General features: G+C 38.3%; 1 protein-coding gene and 1 long non-coding RNA gene across 4 annotated transcripts in view; one reads left to right on the top strand and one right to left on the bottom strand.

The window, feature by feature from the left end:
• Nucleotides 1–17,635, top strand: part of LOC133390899 (uncharacterized) — a 30,128-nt gene that overhangs the window by 8,252 nt on the left and 4,241 nt on the right. The window contains exons 1-2 of one of the 3 annotated variants that reach the window (XR_009764485.1): nucleotides 9,531–9,578; nucleotides 14,822–14,887. The exons of the other annotated variants lie outside the window; for them this stretch is intronic. This is a non-coding gene — a long non-coding RNA (uncharacterized LOC133390899). Of the gene's footprint in view, nucleotides 1–9,530; nucleotides 9,579–14,821; nucleotides 14,888–17,635 lie in introns of those variants that run through there. 3 annotated transcript variants of the gene reach the window in all.
• The window catches only part of SLC26A4 (solute carrier family 26 member 4), a 42,760-nt gene continuing 28,172 nt past the window's right edge, over nucleotides 3,048–17,635 (bottom strand). Inside the window, exons 14-21 of the mRNA XM_061640369.1 lie at nucleotides 14,792–14,861; nucleotides 13,731–13,823; nucleotides 12,902–12,997; nucleotides 10,025–10,255; nucleotides 8,827–8,881; nucleotides 7,102–7,247; nucleotides 5,801–5,881; nucleotides 3,048–4,750 (exon numbers count right to left, since the gene is read on the bottom strand). Of these exons, the coding sequence (XP_061496353.1) occupies nucleotides 4,727–4,750; nucleotides 5,801–5,881; nucleotides 7,102–7,247; nucleotides 8,827–8,881; nucleotides 10,025–10,255; nucleotides 12,902–12,997; nucleotides 13,731–13,823; nucleotides 14,792–14,861 (796 nt within the window). The 3' untranslated portion in view covers nucleotides 3,048–4,726. The remainder of the gene's footprint in view (nucleotides 4,751–5,800; nucleotides 5,882–7,101; nucleotides 7,248–8,826; nucleotides 8,882–10,024; nucleotides 10,256–12,901; nucleotides 12,998–13,730; nucleotides 13,824–14,791; nucleotides 14,862–17,635) is intronic.

Below are 17,635 nucleotides of genomic sequence, written 5' to 3'. Positions count from 1 at the left end.
GGCCACTGGAGCCCTGTCAAGGGAATAGGAGTCTCCTAACCACCCTTCACAAACTACACTTCCCAGGATTCTTTGGGGGAAGCCATGACTGTCTAAAGTGAAATAAATGTCTGGCATGGGTGTGGCCCCCTGATTAGCCCAACCAAACAGCTGTGAGTCTAGCTTTTAGAACTCTGATGGTTCTTACTGAGCATGCCCAATGCTATAATAGACTTGAATGGTAAATTTCTTAAATTGTTTAAAAATCAGCCATGCATTTTTTTTAACTTTTAAACTGCAGACAATGAAGGTCAGAGTAAGGGGCAAGGTCAGGATTACAGGTACTATGTGAACATGGCTGGTTTTTAATTATTTTCAACAAATTATGAGAGCACTGACAGAAAAAAGTCCAACAGGGTCTGGATTTTTTTCTCGTTTTACATTTTGAACTCTCGATTCTCTCTGACTGTTTTGTGTATTGCCATGAGGGGGTTGTTAAGCAAGCATTTCTGAGTTCAGGATTATAAGTTTTGTAAGGTTTTGTTTTGAAATATGCTTATGGGATGCAGCAGAATGGCATGGGGGTATTTTCAATTTAACATTGTGGAATGAGAAAAATCCATGCTGGCTGTATAATTACTATTGACAAATTATTTCCCCTCCATTTTAAGTATGCCCTAAATTGCTGGTCTTGGACCGAATTAAAAATAAATTCAAATTCAAGTATGCTGTTCTTCCTTGGGGTGGTCATGGACCCCCTCTGTTGTTTTCACCCTGATGGGCAGATTAGGCTCAGAGATGGTGAGTAGCCCATGATCACCCAGTAAAATTTATAGCTTATTTAAATTTAATTACAATGATTTATATGCAGGCAAAGTTTATGAAGTAATGCCGTTCCACATAATATATTTAAAGCACATCCAGTTCACATTTAAAGCTCATGACTTCCCCAAAGAATCCTGGGAAGTGTAGTTTCTCACAGTTAAAGTTTCCACCACCCTTAACAAACTACAGTTCTCAGGATTCTGTGGTAGGATTCATGTGTTTCAAATGTATGTTGAATGTACTTTAAATGCATAGTGTGGATCTGCCCTAATATGCTGTGCATTCATTAGTGAATTGAAAAGAACAATTTTAAAAGATACTTTTTTAAATAGGGCTGTAGCTCAGTGGCAGGGCACATGCTTTGCATGCAAAGTACAAAATGCAATCTCTGGAAGAGACTATTGCCTGGAATCCTGGAGAGCCAATGCTAGTCCAAGTTGTCCGTATTGAGCTAGATGGTACGAAATGGCCTGAATCGGTATAAAAGAGGAAAGAGACCCAAGGGCCACAGTGACTCTGAAATTTATTTATGTATTTTATTTACAACATATATATACTGCTTTATTGTAAAAAAAACCTCAAAGTGGTTTACAGAAGGAATTAAAACAATAAAATTATTGGCAAAAACAGTTAAAGTCAGATATTTAAAAACATCCCAAATAATAAAACCAACAATCTGTTAAAAACAGATAAAAAAACATAATAGCTTCTACATGCCAGGTAGGCTTGCCTAAACAAAAATGTTTTTAACAAGTGCCAAAATTACAGTGAAGGTGCCTGCCTAATGTAAATAGGCAGAGAATTCCAAAGTGAAGGTGCTGCCACATTAAAGGATTGATTTCTTACAAGAGCAGCACAAGTACTATGTGGCATCGGTAACATAGAAAGCATACCTTGAACTTGACCTGGTAGCAAATCAACAACTAGTGCAGATTTCAGAGCAGAGGTGTTAATGTGCTGATAGGGTCTCGCTCATTTCAGCAGTCTTACCACAGCATTGTGCACTAACTGTAGGCCCGGGGTCAGTTAAGCTGCTTGGGGATTTCTGTGACACTGGCTGCTAGGATTGTTTTAGTTTTGGTTAGGAACCTTGACTATCTGTGGGATGCTGAGTTTTCTGTCTTACTCATACAAATCTTTTGGTTGCTATGGTATTGCATTTAGGAAATCATCAATGTCTTTTGCTTTTCTTTTTCTATTTGCATTTAATTTACCTCTGACCTTATTCCCTTACATCTGTAGAAACAACAACAGTGGTTCCATGTAGTCAGCTCAACCCCCTTAAACCCAGTGATGATGCACCTTCTTATCTGCATGATGGTTTGTTTCTTGCCCAATAGTGGTAAAAGGGAATTCACATACTGGGAAGTGCGGCTTCAATTGCTGTTGTTCCCAATCTATTAATTGTGAAGATAGGCCAAACCACAAGTCTTACCAACAGCACAGTCCTAACAATCTCTACTCAGAAGTAAGTCCTGATGAGTTCTGTGTGCTTAGTCCCTTTGGTGTGTTTAGAATTGCCGTCAGGGGCGTCCATCTTTCCTCCTGAGTGCTGCCATCTGACATCTCCACAACACTAGGCTCCCTTTGTCCTACAATGGCCTTCTGATGACTGGTCTGGCCTGAGAGCACTTAAACCCTTCTTGCCAGAAAAAGATTAAATGTTCCTTACCCAGGATCTCTAAGCAGGTGTGAAGGAATGATCCTGTCACATCAGCTGGACCTGGAAACACCCTTATTTAGCTAAGATTTCTATCTTAATTTCCAATAAGAGATATTTTTTCGTTTGAGTGGTGTGGTTCAAGCAACTGTGGTTGATTCTTAATGTATCATGCTTAATGACATCACTAGGGCCCACCCCTAAAATCTCAGGGTTTGGGATGCTTCTGACCTGGCATCCCTAGTGTATGTTCATGATCATATGCATATCAAAAGAGTGTACCCCCTGCATATAACTGATAAGTATTCACCTTTCCATCCTGTCAATGCAAATGCATATCTGTCTTTAATGTGTATGCTGCCACACATGGTTTTCACATAGAGTATGAGTTGCATATGGTGCCTTTTTGCACACAGAAATCTCTGAAATATTTAGGATAGAAATTACAGCTTTCACACCAGATCCCCTTCAGTGAAGGAAAATCTTCTCCTGTATCAGTAAAACTCAATTATTTCATATCTTAGGGGTGGAAAAGAGCTCAGAAATATATTGTGTAAAACTTTTATTATTTTCAATACAGAGATATACAGTATAAATATATGAATGAAATGGTGATATTGTATGTGTGTTGAAAAACCTATTTTTCCAAATAGTTTTTTCATGCATTCTTCATTCTGTTAATGAATTCAGCAGAAACATTTATTTGTTTTCATGTAATAAGGCACTTGTTAGTGTAAGACTGGCACTTTTTTTCAATTGCACAAATGATAGGTGACCTAGGAAATCTGATTTTGGTCCTCAAACCACAGAGGTGCCACAAACCCTTTCATTTACACAAGGTATATATTGTTAGAATGCTTTGAAGATTAGTTGCTGTTTTGGTTGTCTCCAGTTATTACTAGCTGTGCATGTTGTTTTTTTAAGTATTACCAAATCAGCATTTTAAGCTGAATATAGCTTACTGCAGAATATAACATCCTAGATTATTATAATGCCCTCTACAACATACTTCATACTTCATCCATAATGCTTATTTATTCATGCAGCAAGATTTAGGGATATGTTGCAGGCCTTGAAAGTAGTATGTCTTTCTAGATACATCATCAACAATTTTCAAATTATCACAGTGAACAATTATTTGTTATTTGCCAGAATATTTTCCATTTGTACTGAGGCAGTGCTGATGAAAAAGATTAAAACCACAGGCAACCTAACTGCAGCATGGGGGCCACAAGTGCCACAGAAAGCAGGACTCTATGACATACCGAGGCAAGAAAAAGGAAAGCTTTAGGCATAATATGGCATAGATCGAAACCTGAACTCCAGGCCTACCCTTCCAACTCCATGGTATTCCTTCCCAATTCAGTAAACAACAAGCAAAAATACACCAACGCATTGAGCAGTGCAATTGGGAGAACACTGCATATGTACCATAGCAGTGTAAACTAGAATGGAACTGTCTTATAATTTGGATTTGACTTGGAACACATTTTTTTAAAAAAATTGTTCCCAGTGGTTTAAACCTTGTACAAAAATCAAGAATTGGAACATTGCCTGAGACTTACCCTGAACGGATAAATAAAGACATCAGATCATTAGCTCTGAAATAAGTGATTTGTATATTCCAAGCACTTTATGGATACTTTTGTGTTAGCAACTTAAAAGAGCCCAGATTTGCTTTTCAGGACACAGATTCTTACTATTTATTATTGCATTATTTATCTGTCATAAATAATGTTGCCTTTATGGCAGTATTGTAGCACCTAAAGGTACCCCTGAGAAATAGAGACATCAGATTCTGCTTGGTATTGTATAAACAGAGTATTAGAGCACAATGCTATACAAATATCTACTCAGAAGTGAGTCCCAATGAGCTCAGTGGTGCTTACTCTCATATAAATGGGTTTAGGATTGCAGTCATAATCATTTTCTGCATTAATATCAAGTCCGTCCGTCCTTCCTTCCTTCCGGTTATGTACATTGATGTACAGAAATGCATGTGTCCTCACCCAAAAGCTAGGAGCCAGTATTGCTATAGGTATGATGATCTTTCCATTTCTCTAGTAATTAGGGTTTGAACAAATTTACCAAATAACGTTAATCAAGAATAGAATGTAAAAGGAGAAATTAGAGTCTGAGATATCTGTAGCATAAGTGTTTCCTTCTAGGGTAAGATAAATTGTTCCAGTGATAAAAATGCTTGAAATATTGGTTCATGTTTGCCACAGAGTTCACAGACATGATGAATTCAATAGTCTTCCTTCATGAAGCAAGCCTGCGCATAGCCTAGTAAGAATTTTTTTAAAAAAGAATGAGAGAAAAATTATTTCTGAAATAATCATTTGATTTTTCAAAATTCTTGCTGTCGTTGTGTAGTCCAGGAGACAGATCTTAATTAAGAGTATTACAAACATATACCAAGATAGCTGGCATGATTTTCCCCAAAGAATCCTGTGAAAAGTAGTTTGGCGAGGATGCTACAAATTCTCTGTTAGAGATTCCTAAGGTGTGTTAGAGAAGCCTTGAATTACTTCAGGACTGTACAGTAGGGCCCCGCTTTACAGCACTTCGCTTTACAGCGTTCCGCTAATACAGCAGTTGTGAATTGTAGAAAGGCCCCGCTTTACAGTCTTGTTCTGCTTTTACGGCGTTTTTTTGCGGCCGGGCGCCATTTTGGTCAATGTAAGTCAATGGGATCCACTTTACAGCGGTTTTCACTTTACAGCGGGGGTCCGGAACGTAACCCGCTGTATGAGCTGGGCCCTACTGTATGCACAATCTCCAGGAACTTCCCCACAAGCAGTTCCATTGAAGTGAATGGAAGACAGGTAGAACTTCCTGGAAGATCATGGCTTCAGAGGAATGAGCTATTTCAGAGAAGCCATAAAGACAGAGTAATTTTCCCTCCCCAGCTGACAACTTTATTTCAGAATTAATCCCACAAAATGGAGTAAAGAATTCAAGGTTATCATGTATAACGAAAGCAACACTGCAATCAAGCAATCAGATGGTATACTTTTGGAGGTACACAGGTATCTAGATCCTCTATAGTTTTAGATAATGACAATGTTAGGAGTTGACTACAACCTTTCACAAATGAGAATGAGTTAAGTGTAGCATCTGAGTAATAAACTTCTGTGAGATGCAAAAATGAGGACTATAAAAAGATCTAAGTCACCTAATTTGCTGCCCTGGGCTCCTGCTGGGAGGAAGAGCGAGATATAAATCAAATAATAAATAAATAAAATTTGTATGCTGAATAGGCCATTTATGTTTTATCACCATTTTATGTGAAAAGCAAAAAATACCTATGGTTTGTACTAAATTTAACCATACCTCTTCCTGAACATCAAGCTCCTCATTCTGGTTTGTTTCTGTAAATTCTATTGGTTCCTTTGACTCCTGCATCAGTGAAATCTGGACAAAAATGTTAAGAGTTATGCCTGTGAAGATAGGAAGTGTACCACACAATGCAGTTGATACTGTGATATTAAAGAACTAAGTATAACCCTCTGAGACACTTTGAGTTAGTTAGTTATATTTGTGTATTGCACTATAGCTTTCAGATTAAATTATTAAGAACTTGGATGTTGTATCATTTTATTCCCAAATGTCTTTCCAAGATGACTTTGCTGACCTGGCTGAAGTTAACACAAAATCAGTAATGCCAAATGCTGAATCCATTTTAATGATTTGTATCTCCATTTCTAATAGACATTGGGACGTTATGGATCAAGGCTGAGGGATTCATTTAAAAACTGAAATTGAATCCAAGGTTCTGGAGAGAGCTATAACAATAATAAAGTTGCTTTATGACAATACCAGCAATGGTGCATCCACAAGTTTGTAATTAAGCTAGTCCTTTGAGGCCAGCTAAAAAATAATATTTCAATACAAGGAGGTATTTCTCATGAGTGTTTGTGTTGTACAGTACAGGCAATTTTTATGACCTGCTTGTACGCAGGCATTTATTGTACACTTTGCACATTTTTATGGTAAACCAGCAATAATTTTTGAAAAATAAATAGTAAATTATATTTTATTTGTTAAACCAAAAGCCTGTGTCTAGTTCCTTGTGGGTTTTGGCCCTTCCTATGTAAAAAGGTTCTTGCAGTAGCTTCGGTTCAAAAGTGCCCCGTGTGAGAAAAAGGACACTTGCACTCATGCAAGGTGGGTGTCTAAGTTTTCTCCAATTCCCTCTTCTTGCTGCAGGCCCCCAGGCCAGAACCCCTGCTGTTCTGAAGGGTCCTCCAATCCAAAGGGCAGAGTTTAGGGGGTGGCACAAAGGGCTGCAATGGAAGGAGGAGGTGAGAAAGCTTTATTCTGTGGATGGAGCTCCACTCACAGAAGCTAGGCTCTGAGCCAGTATATGTAAATTAATGAAAATTAAACTATGGGTAGAGACACACTCACTGTTCTGCTGGTTCCAGTGCATCTCCACCTCTCTTTTCTGAAAATAGGGGCACACAATGCTAGCCAAACCCTGCCCCTTTTTACTGTAAAATCTGGTGGGATCAGCTTGAGTGCTTTTTAAAAAAATTGTCTTCAGAGAGATTTCACAACTGATTGGCAGACCAGGTCTGGAAACACTTTGCTGTAGGCGACTAGTGTGTTCACAGCCTTAATTTGCTCCCTACCTTTTCCAATATAGAGTCCTGGATGTCTCTATGCATGCTCTGATTCTGTATATAGAGGACAGCATCATGGACAGTCAGGAAAAACATCTCTTTTTTAATGTCATCATCAAAAAAGGCACAGTGTTCCAGTATTTTGATAATGTGGTCTGAAGAAAAAAAATATTTCAAAACAAAATAAAAATTAATTTACATATCACCCCCCCATCCCCAGGTGCGGTATTCATAGTTTTAAATCTATTATACATTTATAATAAATTTACATGAAGATGGAATTCACACAAAAGCCACAAGGAGCTAATTTATGTTACAGAGCATATTGTTGTCAAGTGAAAGCTTTATTTCCTTGAAGTTGAGACTGCTATTAGTACTATTGCACCAAGAAAATTTTCATCAGAGTCTGTAGAGAGCACTGGGTAACTAACCCTGAAATTAAAAGACTGAGTGCAATAAATGAGGTATGATCTTGGGAGAACTATGATTGGACTCTATTTCTAAAAAGATTAATAATAGCTGGGGCAGAGTTGGGAATCCACACACCATTGTGCTATTTCCTTAATTAAAATTGCCCCTGGAGCTGCTAGTTGCCCTATGGTACCCTGTATTTTGCCCTGTGGGGTAAACTGGACCAGCACCAGAGGGCAGCCAGGTCTGACCCTGGCCAGGGCCCCCTGAAGGGCCCCTCCTTAGGTTGGATAGGTAGCACTCCCATTCCATGATCCATAGCAGCATCGGCTCCTGACCCTGCCACAGATTGCAGAGAGGAAGCTGTCAGGCACCCCTCTGTAACCATCCAGGCCCACAACTCCAGCCTGCATGCTCCAACTATTTCTCCCATTTAGATGAATGCTGGCTGAGCTGCGTGCATGCCTGCCATCAACCAAGATGGTGGTTGAGATTCCTTAAGGGACTGATGCCCCTGCTGCCATCTTGGTTGATGACAGGCATGTGCATATGTGTGCCATCAACCAAGATGGCAGCAGAGGCATCAGCCCCTTAGGGAAGCCTCGGCCACCATCTTTGTTGATGGCAGGCATGCACATGTGGCGCAACCAGCATTTAGTGCAGTAGGAGAGGTAGGGGCAGGAGGGCACTATGGGCCCAAGGGCCCAGTCATGTCTGGTGCCGACCCTGGGGGTAAATAGGAGCTTGGAGATGAAATAGGAAAATTAAAAAGGGGAAAGAAGTAATTCCCTTCCTCACTGCCATGGTCCTGATTAGATTCTGTCTCCCCAAATCCATCTTGGCTGGTAGCTGCTATTAATCTTTTTAAAACAGGAGATCCAATTCAGTTGTGTTTAATTTGGCCCTGAAAGTAGAGATAGCAGTTTCCAACCTTCTGCTCACTAGCATTGCACCACTAGAGGTTGTCTATTTACCCCTGTTATATTAGTTTATATTTACAGTGCTGTTAGTTCAAGCAATGCTTACAAAATACACAATAATTATTCAGAACCACAAGGAAAAATGACTATTTCCTTATGTAAACCTCTTTTATACTCAAGCCTTTGGTCCATCTAGTCCAGTACTCACTCTAATTGTCCATTGTCTCAGGCTTTTCCCAGCCTTGCTATCTGAGCCCTTTTTTTACCTGAAGATACCAGGAATTACCATGTCAATGATTGTGCCTTCAAAATTTGTACTCTAAGCTGTGGACTCTTCTCTACACTTTGCTCTCCATTCTGAACGCTGTCCATTATTATCAGTGATGGACTGATTTCTATTTACCTAGATGTGATGCGATGTATACTCTTACATCAATCCTCTCAAACTCTTTGACAATCTGAAAAGAAGAAGACTGGAGTTACCATAAATGTATTCTCAAGGGCATTGTTGACAGGTAGCCCATTTCTAGAATGACATTATTTTAATTCTTTATTCCAATCATTATTTTCACTCTGCTGCACCTAATATCAGTGTACTGTATCATTCTGTTAGTGGTTTGAGGTTTTAAAATGAATTTAAGAGTGTACACATCATACATTTAAAGCACATTTCTGCCCAAAGAATCCTGGGAACTGTAGTTTGTTGAGGGTCCTGTGAGGGGTAAACCAATTCTCAGAATTCTTTTCAGGGAGGGAAATGTGCTTTAAATATATGGTGTGTACACAGCCTAGCTGAATATCAATAGTAAAGATAAATGTACTGGTTTCCCTTTCAGCATGAATGAATGCCAATTTTGATTCTGATCAGAGACAGGATTTCTCCAAACTAGAGGTTTGTTAGCTATCTCAGTGAATTTGTAGCAATTGATAAGTGTGGCAGGAAGAACACTTTGAAGAAATAAGAATTTCATACCACATTTCATCTCACAGCTTAGAGAAAATATGACTGTCCTTAACAAATAATGACTCTCTTTAATAAATACTGCAGTCTTTTAAGACCATTCATACAATTAGCACTTGTGTAATTGTGTGAATTTCTTTTTTAAGTAAATAGGTGTAAGAGCCCAACCTCGACTGGAAAGGACTGGATAGCAGGTATGGAGAGGCAGTTACTGTGGATCAAGACCACGGGGCTGGCAAAGGATTAAAGACCCTTACCCCTTGTCATGGTCCCAATCTGGATTCCCCCCCCCATCTGCTATTCAGATTTTTCTAAATTGCTTTCTTCAATGGTAGATGTCATAATGCACCCTCATCTTCAGGCCAGGATTTACACTATGTGCACTTCCATTTCATCACACACTGATCATTCAAGTATCAAGACAACCTACATGCTCAACAGCAACAGCAAAGGTAGTCAGAAGCGATCATGTCAATAGCTGTATGCATCTCACCATTCCACATTTACAGGAGCATTTGCCATTTCAGCTGGGAAATCCCACAGAGCATTGTACATGAATAATAGAATGATCTAGCAATTCCATAAATTCTAATTATGTTTAAAAAAAAAAAAAACACCAAATATTATAAAATATTCTTACCATTTTCATTACTCTTACTGCTACTACATCCATGAAAGATACGGCTCCAAAGTCAAAAATTAGACTGTGGAGAGACACTCTGGGGACATTGACTTTGACTGGGAGTTCTGAATTCCAGTCCACCTGAATTTCTACTTCTTTAGTTGGAATGTCAAGATCTTCAGGATCTTCTGGGTCCTCATCAAATTCAAAAGCTTCATTAGTAGTTCCAGAATCACTGATGATGCCATTCTAATAACAATATATTCATAGTATATTCAGCACATTACTTATTAATAAATGAAACTGTAGGTTTGTCCCATAATAAAATATTTTTAATCAACTAATGGGAGACTAAACTGTCATATATATGACCTGATTGGGCACATTCACTACACTGCATACTTTAGGAAAAACAAAAATCAATGGGCTATTTCCAACATAGGTTAGTCATATTACTCACTCAAATCCATTGATTCCAATGCATCTCTTCTAAGCATGATTTAATCAGAAACAAACCATTGTTTACCAAAAAAATCAAATTTTATGTCCTGAAGAAATAGAGGTGTGCCTAATCTAAAATAAATGTTGGAATTCTCAGGAGGGCTATATCCTACATTATATCCAGTCTCCACCACACTAGTACACAGGCAGATGAGTACAGTTCCTACCTCTAATCCATCAATTTATTCTAAACTGGTGCCTGGAGACAGTGAAGGGCTGGATGTGGCCTAACAAACTGAAACTTAATCCAGACAAGACGAAAGTGTTTCTGGTCAAGAGGAAAACTGCACCAGGGATAGGGCTGCAACCTGTTCTGGATGGGGTCGCACTCCCCTCAAAAGAGCAGGTTCGCAGTTTGGAAGCACTCCTGGATCCTGCCCTGCTGCTTGAATATCAGGTAGCTGCAGTAGCCAAGAGTGCTTTTGGCCAACTCAAACTGGTCTACCAGCTGCGCCCATTCCTGGAAGTAGTTCATTTGGTCACAGTGACACGTGCACTGGTGACATCAAGGCTTGATTATTGTAACACACTCTACATGGGGCTGCCTTTGAAAACATTGCAGATGGTTCAAAATGCAGCAGCCAGAATATTAACTGGATTGCAATGCAGGGATCATATTATCCCTGTGCTTTATTGACTCCGCTGGCTCCCAATTTGTTTCCAAATTCAATTCAAACTGCTGGTTCTGACCTTTAAAGCCCTAAACAGCCTTGGACCAATGTACCTGAGAACTGTCTTAGGCCCATATCTACCTGCCCATGATTTAAGATCAGCTGCCTCTGGTCTTCTCTGCGTGCCTGGAATGAAAGATGTCAGACTGGCAGGCACACAGGAGAGAACCTTTTTAGCCATGGCCCCCAAGCTTTGGAATACCCTACCCCAAGAAGCCTGCTCTGCTCCCTCTCTGATGGTTTTCTGGAGACTTCTGAAAACCATCTTGTTCCGTAGAGCCTTTGGCAAGGACTGAAGGTAGAGCCTGAAACTGATTATATCCCCCCCTTTTTTTAGTTTTACCTCTTTAGTCCCTTTTAAAATCACTCCCCTTTATTTCTCAACTGTATTTTATGTATTTTTATCTGTTTTAAGTTTTTTTGTATTTTTATTGTGTATGGTTTTACTGTGTATGATGTTATTGTGAGCCACCCTGAGTGCCCTATTGTAGGGTAGATGGGTGGGACAGAAATATTTTAAATTAATAAATAAACCCAAATGCCATTCCGCTGTTGAACCAGCCAGGAGCTTTGAGGTTGCCAGTGCACCACAACTCTAGCTCAGAAAAAGGGCTTCTTTTCTTCTATTTGAGCTCTATTACCCAGCTCTGATAATGGGCTTGTTACTATCCTGGCTACTTACATATATGTCTAGCACTGCAGTCTTGTGCTCAAATACCTGGAAGCAGGCATGTATATGATTAGGCTATTAGTAACCTTACAGCTCTTGTATTGATAAGAAGTGAAATTCTGCTCTCATCTGTGTTGCGCTGATCTTTCTCTACAATTTATCTTGGTGGCATGACTTACTTGCTCCAGCCTTGCTGTGTTTTTCCCTCCAGCACTTGTAGCACACTATTCTGCCATAACTCCCTATTTTCTCATCCAAGGAAAGTGCAGTAATTGGCACAGAGGTTCATTAGAAAATGTCTTTTGAAACATAATATGTCACAGAGAGGGATGGAAGGATCTGTCAATTTTGGTTCTCTACATTTCTCATTTTTCCAATCTTAAATTTGGTTTTCCACATTTCTGCAGAAATTTGCAATTTAAGAAAAAACCCTGAAGAAACTTCTCTAGCATTTTAGTTTGAATTTCTGTTGCTAAACACTTTTTTGTAGGTGGGTTTGATTAATGAATACATTTTTGCAAGCAATTTCTCATAATGTAATGCATTTTTATGTTATTTTCACTAATATATTTTATACACATTTTCCCCTAATATATGCATTTTTCAAACATTGCTTAGTTGGAGAACTGCAAAATTCAGATAAGTGCAAATTTTGAAGGAAGACTATGTTTGGGTTCTAATGTTCTAGAAAGTGCAGATTTGATAAATTCAACTTTAAATGAGCACTGAATCGAATTTCAGTTCTCATTTCTGAATCAAATTTCTCCCTCATCCCTATCACAGTCTCTCTCAAGCAGCCTCCTTTTTTATGCAAACAAAAGAAACCACTAGTACGGGATATTCTTGCCATAGAACATTTTGCTGATAACTACAAAGTTCTGATCTGTCACCTCCCATTTAGATTTTCTGTCTCCAGTTATTAACGTTAGTAAATTGTTGTTGCATCCTGAAACAAAATAGAAATGCAGGTACAAAATCAGCCCTTATATTTCATGTGTATTGTTTATGTTAAACCCTTTTCAACTACAGAACAAAGAAGAATCAATACTTTACTTTTGTTGCTTTTAATTTTCCCTTCTTGATTAGCTTCTGGATCTTTCTGAGAGCTTTAAGTCTCTTGTTATATACCCGCATGGCATCAAATCCAACCTGCAGAAAGCAGAATTGAACAAATGTATTCTATTATTTGTTTTCCCAATGTACTGGGACATTGGCCACAATCCACTGTATCAATGGACTTAAGTGCATTGTCATTTTTAATTCTATTTATATCCCACCTTTCTTCCATTATGGAATTCAAAGCAGCATATGCAAGGTTCCCAGGCAGTCTCCAATCCAGACCTATTTAGCTGCAGCCAATTTACTACATCCTGGGTGATCAGACTATCCCTCAGGATTGTGCCCTGTCTTGCATTTAGGGAGAGATGGACAGATAACTATTTCTAGCCTGTCAATTTTACATGTGTTTCTTCATACTGTAAGTATATTCGGTCCCATTTCTGATTAATCTGCAGATCTTTTCAAAAATATCTGAATGAAAATTCATATTAAATGTTACATACTTAAATATATAGCTTTATCACAAAATATGTATTAAAATAGATATTTTATTTAAATATATACGTTTCTAAATTTATTTTATCCTAAAAAAATGTACCTTTTAGTGCATTTTGGTACATTTTTGTGCAGAAATCTGTACTGCAAAATTCAGAGAAGTGCAAACTCTGAGGGATAATTACATTCTGATATATGTATTAGTTTGGGAGGTGTGAATTAGGCCATTTTGCTTAAAAAGCAGGCTAAATGAAATTTTCCCTCCCTCCCTACTTGGATTGTGGCCACTGTACATAGAAAGCATTCAGAAATAGCACAGACTACTCACAGTGGATTTGAGGCTGCTTCTTAAGCCATCAATATTAGCATAAAAAATAGGACTTGAAAATTTGAGAATCTTTACTCCATCTGGTTCAACAACCTGTTGTAAAAAAAAATGAAATAAGTGTGCATTGTGTGAGAATTCCTGCCATTCTGTCAGTGCTGGATTGCTAAATTGACTTCTTTTGATCCTTTTTAACCACTCTGCTTGATTTGCAAATCCTTTTCACATTGACCCACCCTGACAGCTTGCCCTTTACCTATGTCTACATGGGCTCCTTTAGTACCACAGATCTCTTATCCCAGGCTTGTGGCACAGACTGTCAACCACTGAGAGTATACCATGAACTGGGAGGTGGGAGCCTGCTATGCAGTGATAGCCATTCCATCACAATTGCTCATACATTAAAAATGTACCTTATTGCAGATAAAGGGCTTCTAGATACTGTTAAATGTTTACAAATTTTATTTAAGGAATGAGGGCAGCCCTTTTGAGCAGAGATCTGTACCACAAAATTCAGAGAAGAGCAACATCTAATTACATGCTGATCTGTATATTAGTCTGGGAGGTATGAATAACATCTTTATTCAGGGAATTCCCATCCTATTGCTATAGGATAAAGGCTAGTTGGAGGAGGGTAACACCAGGAAAGAAACTGCTGCCATTTCACATAAAAAATAATAATTTAAAATCTGTCTGTACAACTCTATAGTCAGAAAGCCGCATGATTCATTTAACGGGGTCAGAATGGTAATTCCTTCAGATCAAATGTACACAGAAACAAATTGATTGAATTAAGTGCAGCAGCTTCATATACAAGTTCGGTTATTAGAAACTATGGATCACAGAGTGTGAATTGAGACCTGACATGCTTCCTGTTGCGGTGAACTTCACCTTAGTCAGTATGTCATCTTTATCCCACTCTACCCACTGTGAGAAACTGAGGATAGGTCTATGCATAGATAATTTTGTTTTGCAGACTGTACCTCATCCAACTTAGAAAGAAAACTCTAAGCAACACTAAAAAAAAAAACCTGGTGAAATATTAACTTGTTGGAAAGTCTTACATGTTTGTATTCTTTGATGTTCTTATATAGGTCTGTGCCAGGAATACTGCCAAGGCTACCCCAGGAAGGACTGACAAAAACAAAACATTGATCAAAGTACATATCCTAATGTTAAATGAATACATTATACAGAACAGTTTGTTGCAATTAAACGTCAGCTGAACTGCTATTAATTGCTTAATCGGTAAACTGGATAGCAAGACAAGGAAAGCACGAACAACTTCTCATGAGCAAATTAGCAAAGGTTTAATTTGGTAGCAGGATGATTCTTAAACTTGATTTTATGAGGACCGCTATTCTGGTTTGCTTGTTTTTTGTGGTCCACCACATTGTCCACCACATTATGGCCAGCTATGAGGGAGAATTATTGAAATGCTTAACAATTAAAGCTCAGCCCGCAGGTGGGGGGATTGGTCTTCTGTGACCATGATTCAAATGCAGAGAGAGCTTCATACATGTTTCTTCAGTCTTTTTAGTCCCAGTTTACAACTGTAGGAGAATCAAGTGGTAAAGCTTTTCCTAAATTTTCGCACTTCATTTAGGTGGTTTAAATGCTATGCCGTAAAAAACAGAATGTATCCTTCTGTGTGTCACATTAGGGTTTTTTATCCATATCATAGAATCATAGCATAGTAGAGTTGGAAGGGGCCTATAAGGCCATCAAGTCCAACCCCCTGCTCAATGCAAGAATGCATAGAATTTGTTAGGAAGTATTCAAAAACAAAATTTTTCATCCTCAGCCAAATGGTGAATAATCTAGGAAAGTCTTTTCAGAGCTACAGAGATTTCAGAGATAAAAACCCTCCTTTTTCCCCAAAGCTTTTGGAGTTTAAACTTAGGGTTTTTTAAAAAAAAAAATCTATATTTGTATAGCTAGAATATGTGTATTTGAAGTCCCAATTTGCCCTCTGTTTGTTTCCCCTCCTTTCCTTTGTTGTCCTTTTATTGTTAATTTATTTAGATTGTATGCCTTTTTGGGCAGGGACTTGTTTTATTGTTTTATTTTATGTACAGCACCATGTGCATCTGATGGTGCTATATAAATAAATGATGATAATAAGATACAGAGGAATAGTGTCTTAACTACTACATCTTATTTGCACAGCTAGGAACTTCCTTATAAATCAGTATTTCCCAACCTGGTGCTCTCCAGATGCTGTGGATTCCAACTTCCATCAGCCTCAGCCCACAGCCAGCTCAGCCAATGGTAAGGGAATTATGGTAGTTGGTCCAATGACATATGAAGGGCACCACGTTGGAGAAGACTGCTTTAAAACATCACTACAGACACCTGCATAGCTGAAGATTTATTCTACTTTTAATGTTAAACTGAGAAGTCATATCACGTTTCTGTCCCTCTTAGGAGAGTATCATACTCCTGAGATTTTAAGTTATCACCCAGCTAGGCATTATAAGATCTTCCATTAATGAAGTGTACCTGCCTGAGCTTCATGGTAGGTTCTGGCAGAATGTACACTGACAAAATATGTGTCAAAAGACTTGATAGAAAGTCTTATGTAAAAACTAATTTACGTGAAAATACCAAAGATTTATTTATATATATATATATATATATATATATATATATATATATATAAAAAGAAGATCTGATATGGCAGTATACAAGATTGACAAAAAAGACAATATAGCAATTGCAATAAGCAAAAAAACCCCACACATTTCAAAAGCTATCTTAAGACTTTTAATGAAGCTTTGCCTTTCCATAATGAATCTTACTCATATTTCTGAGTTGTCTGAATGGAGAAAAGAGGACGACATGATATAAGCAAAGAGCTTTCCTGGCTCAAACCAAGGAGTTTCTATATTAATTTATTCCAATTATAGAAATTGTTGATGGGCTTATGTGTCATAGCTAACAAAAAAAGAACTAAGTTTAGCTCTCTTTAACAATTTTATCATAATTCTCAGGCCTGATCTGGGAATAATATTTTTCCTGACATCTTCAAAATAACAAATTCTCTTTAAGTTCCAAAACAAAATGCTTGACTTTTAGGTCATGTTTGAGTTCCCTTCCTTTGACCCCCATTGTTACTGAGCCAGCCTGACTGTGAACTGCTTTAAATTCTTTTGATTCCCCAAAATATTTCATTACATCTTCTTTCATTTATGTCAGAGATGGGGAACCTGTAGCTTTTCAGATGTTGTTGGACTCCATTTTCTATCTACAGCCAGCAGAGCTGATAATCAGGAATGATGGGAGGGCCACAGGTTCACAACACCTCATTTACAAAAGCAGAAAATATTATTTATTTATTATTTTATTTATTATTTCAATTTATATACCGCCCTTAGCGAAATAGCTCTCAGGGCGGTGAACAAACAAAATAAATGATAAAGCACTATAAAATGATAAAGCACTATTAGGAAGAGAGAGCAGCAGGGGCCAATGCTATCCTTACTAGCTAATCGGCTAGGTTTCGTCTGAATTCCTTTTCAACATATATTATTACAAGTGATAACCTGCCTATACTATTGTTGACTGTTTATACATCAAGACTATAAAAAGTTCAGGAAAGCACAGGATATCACAATAAGAACTCTTAAGCAAGAGCACAAAGTAAGAGCAGCCAGGGCAGTGCAACCCTCCCAACAACAGCATTGTGGGGCCAGGTGGCAACAAGGTCAAGGCTGTGCAAGCACACGTGGAGTCCCAAACTGGGTTTGCAAGTGTATCCACACAGCCTCAACCTCACCACTGTCCTGCCTAGTCCTGGTTAGCAACATCAACACTGCTTTCAGGAGGATGGCAGCATAGCACTTTCGCACCACATCAGCCTGAAAGTGGACCAGGAGCCAATGACAGTCCCAGAACATAGTATAACT

The sequence above is a fragment of the Rhineura floridana genome, chromosome 8, assembly GCF_030035675.1.
Source record: "Rhineura floridana isolate rRhiFlo1 chromosome 8, rRhiFlo1.hap2, whole genome shotgun sequence".
NCBI lineage: Eukaryota > Metazoa > Chordata > Lepidosauria > Squamata > Rhineuridae > Rhineura > Rhineura floridana.
The sequence above is the reverse complement of the archived record's forward strand: the minus strand, read 5'-3'. Positions and strand labels throughout refer to the sequence as shown.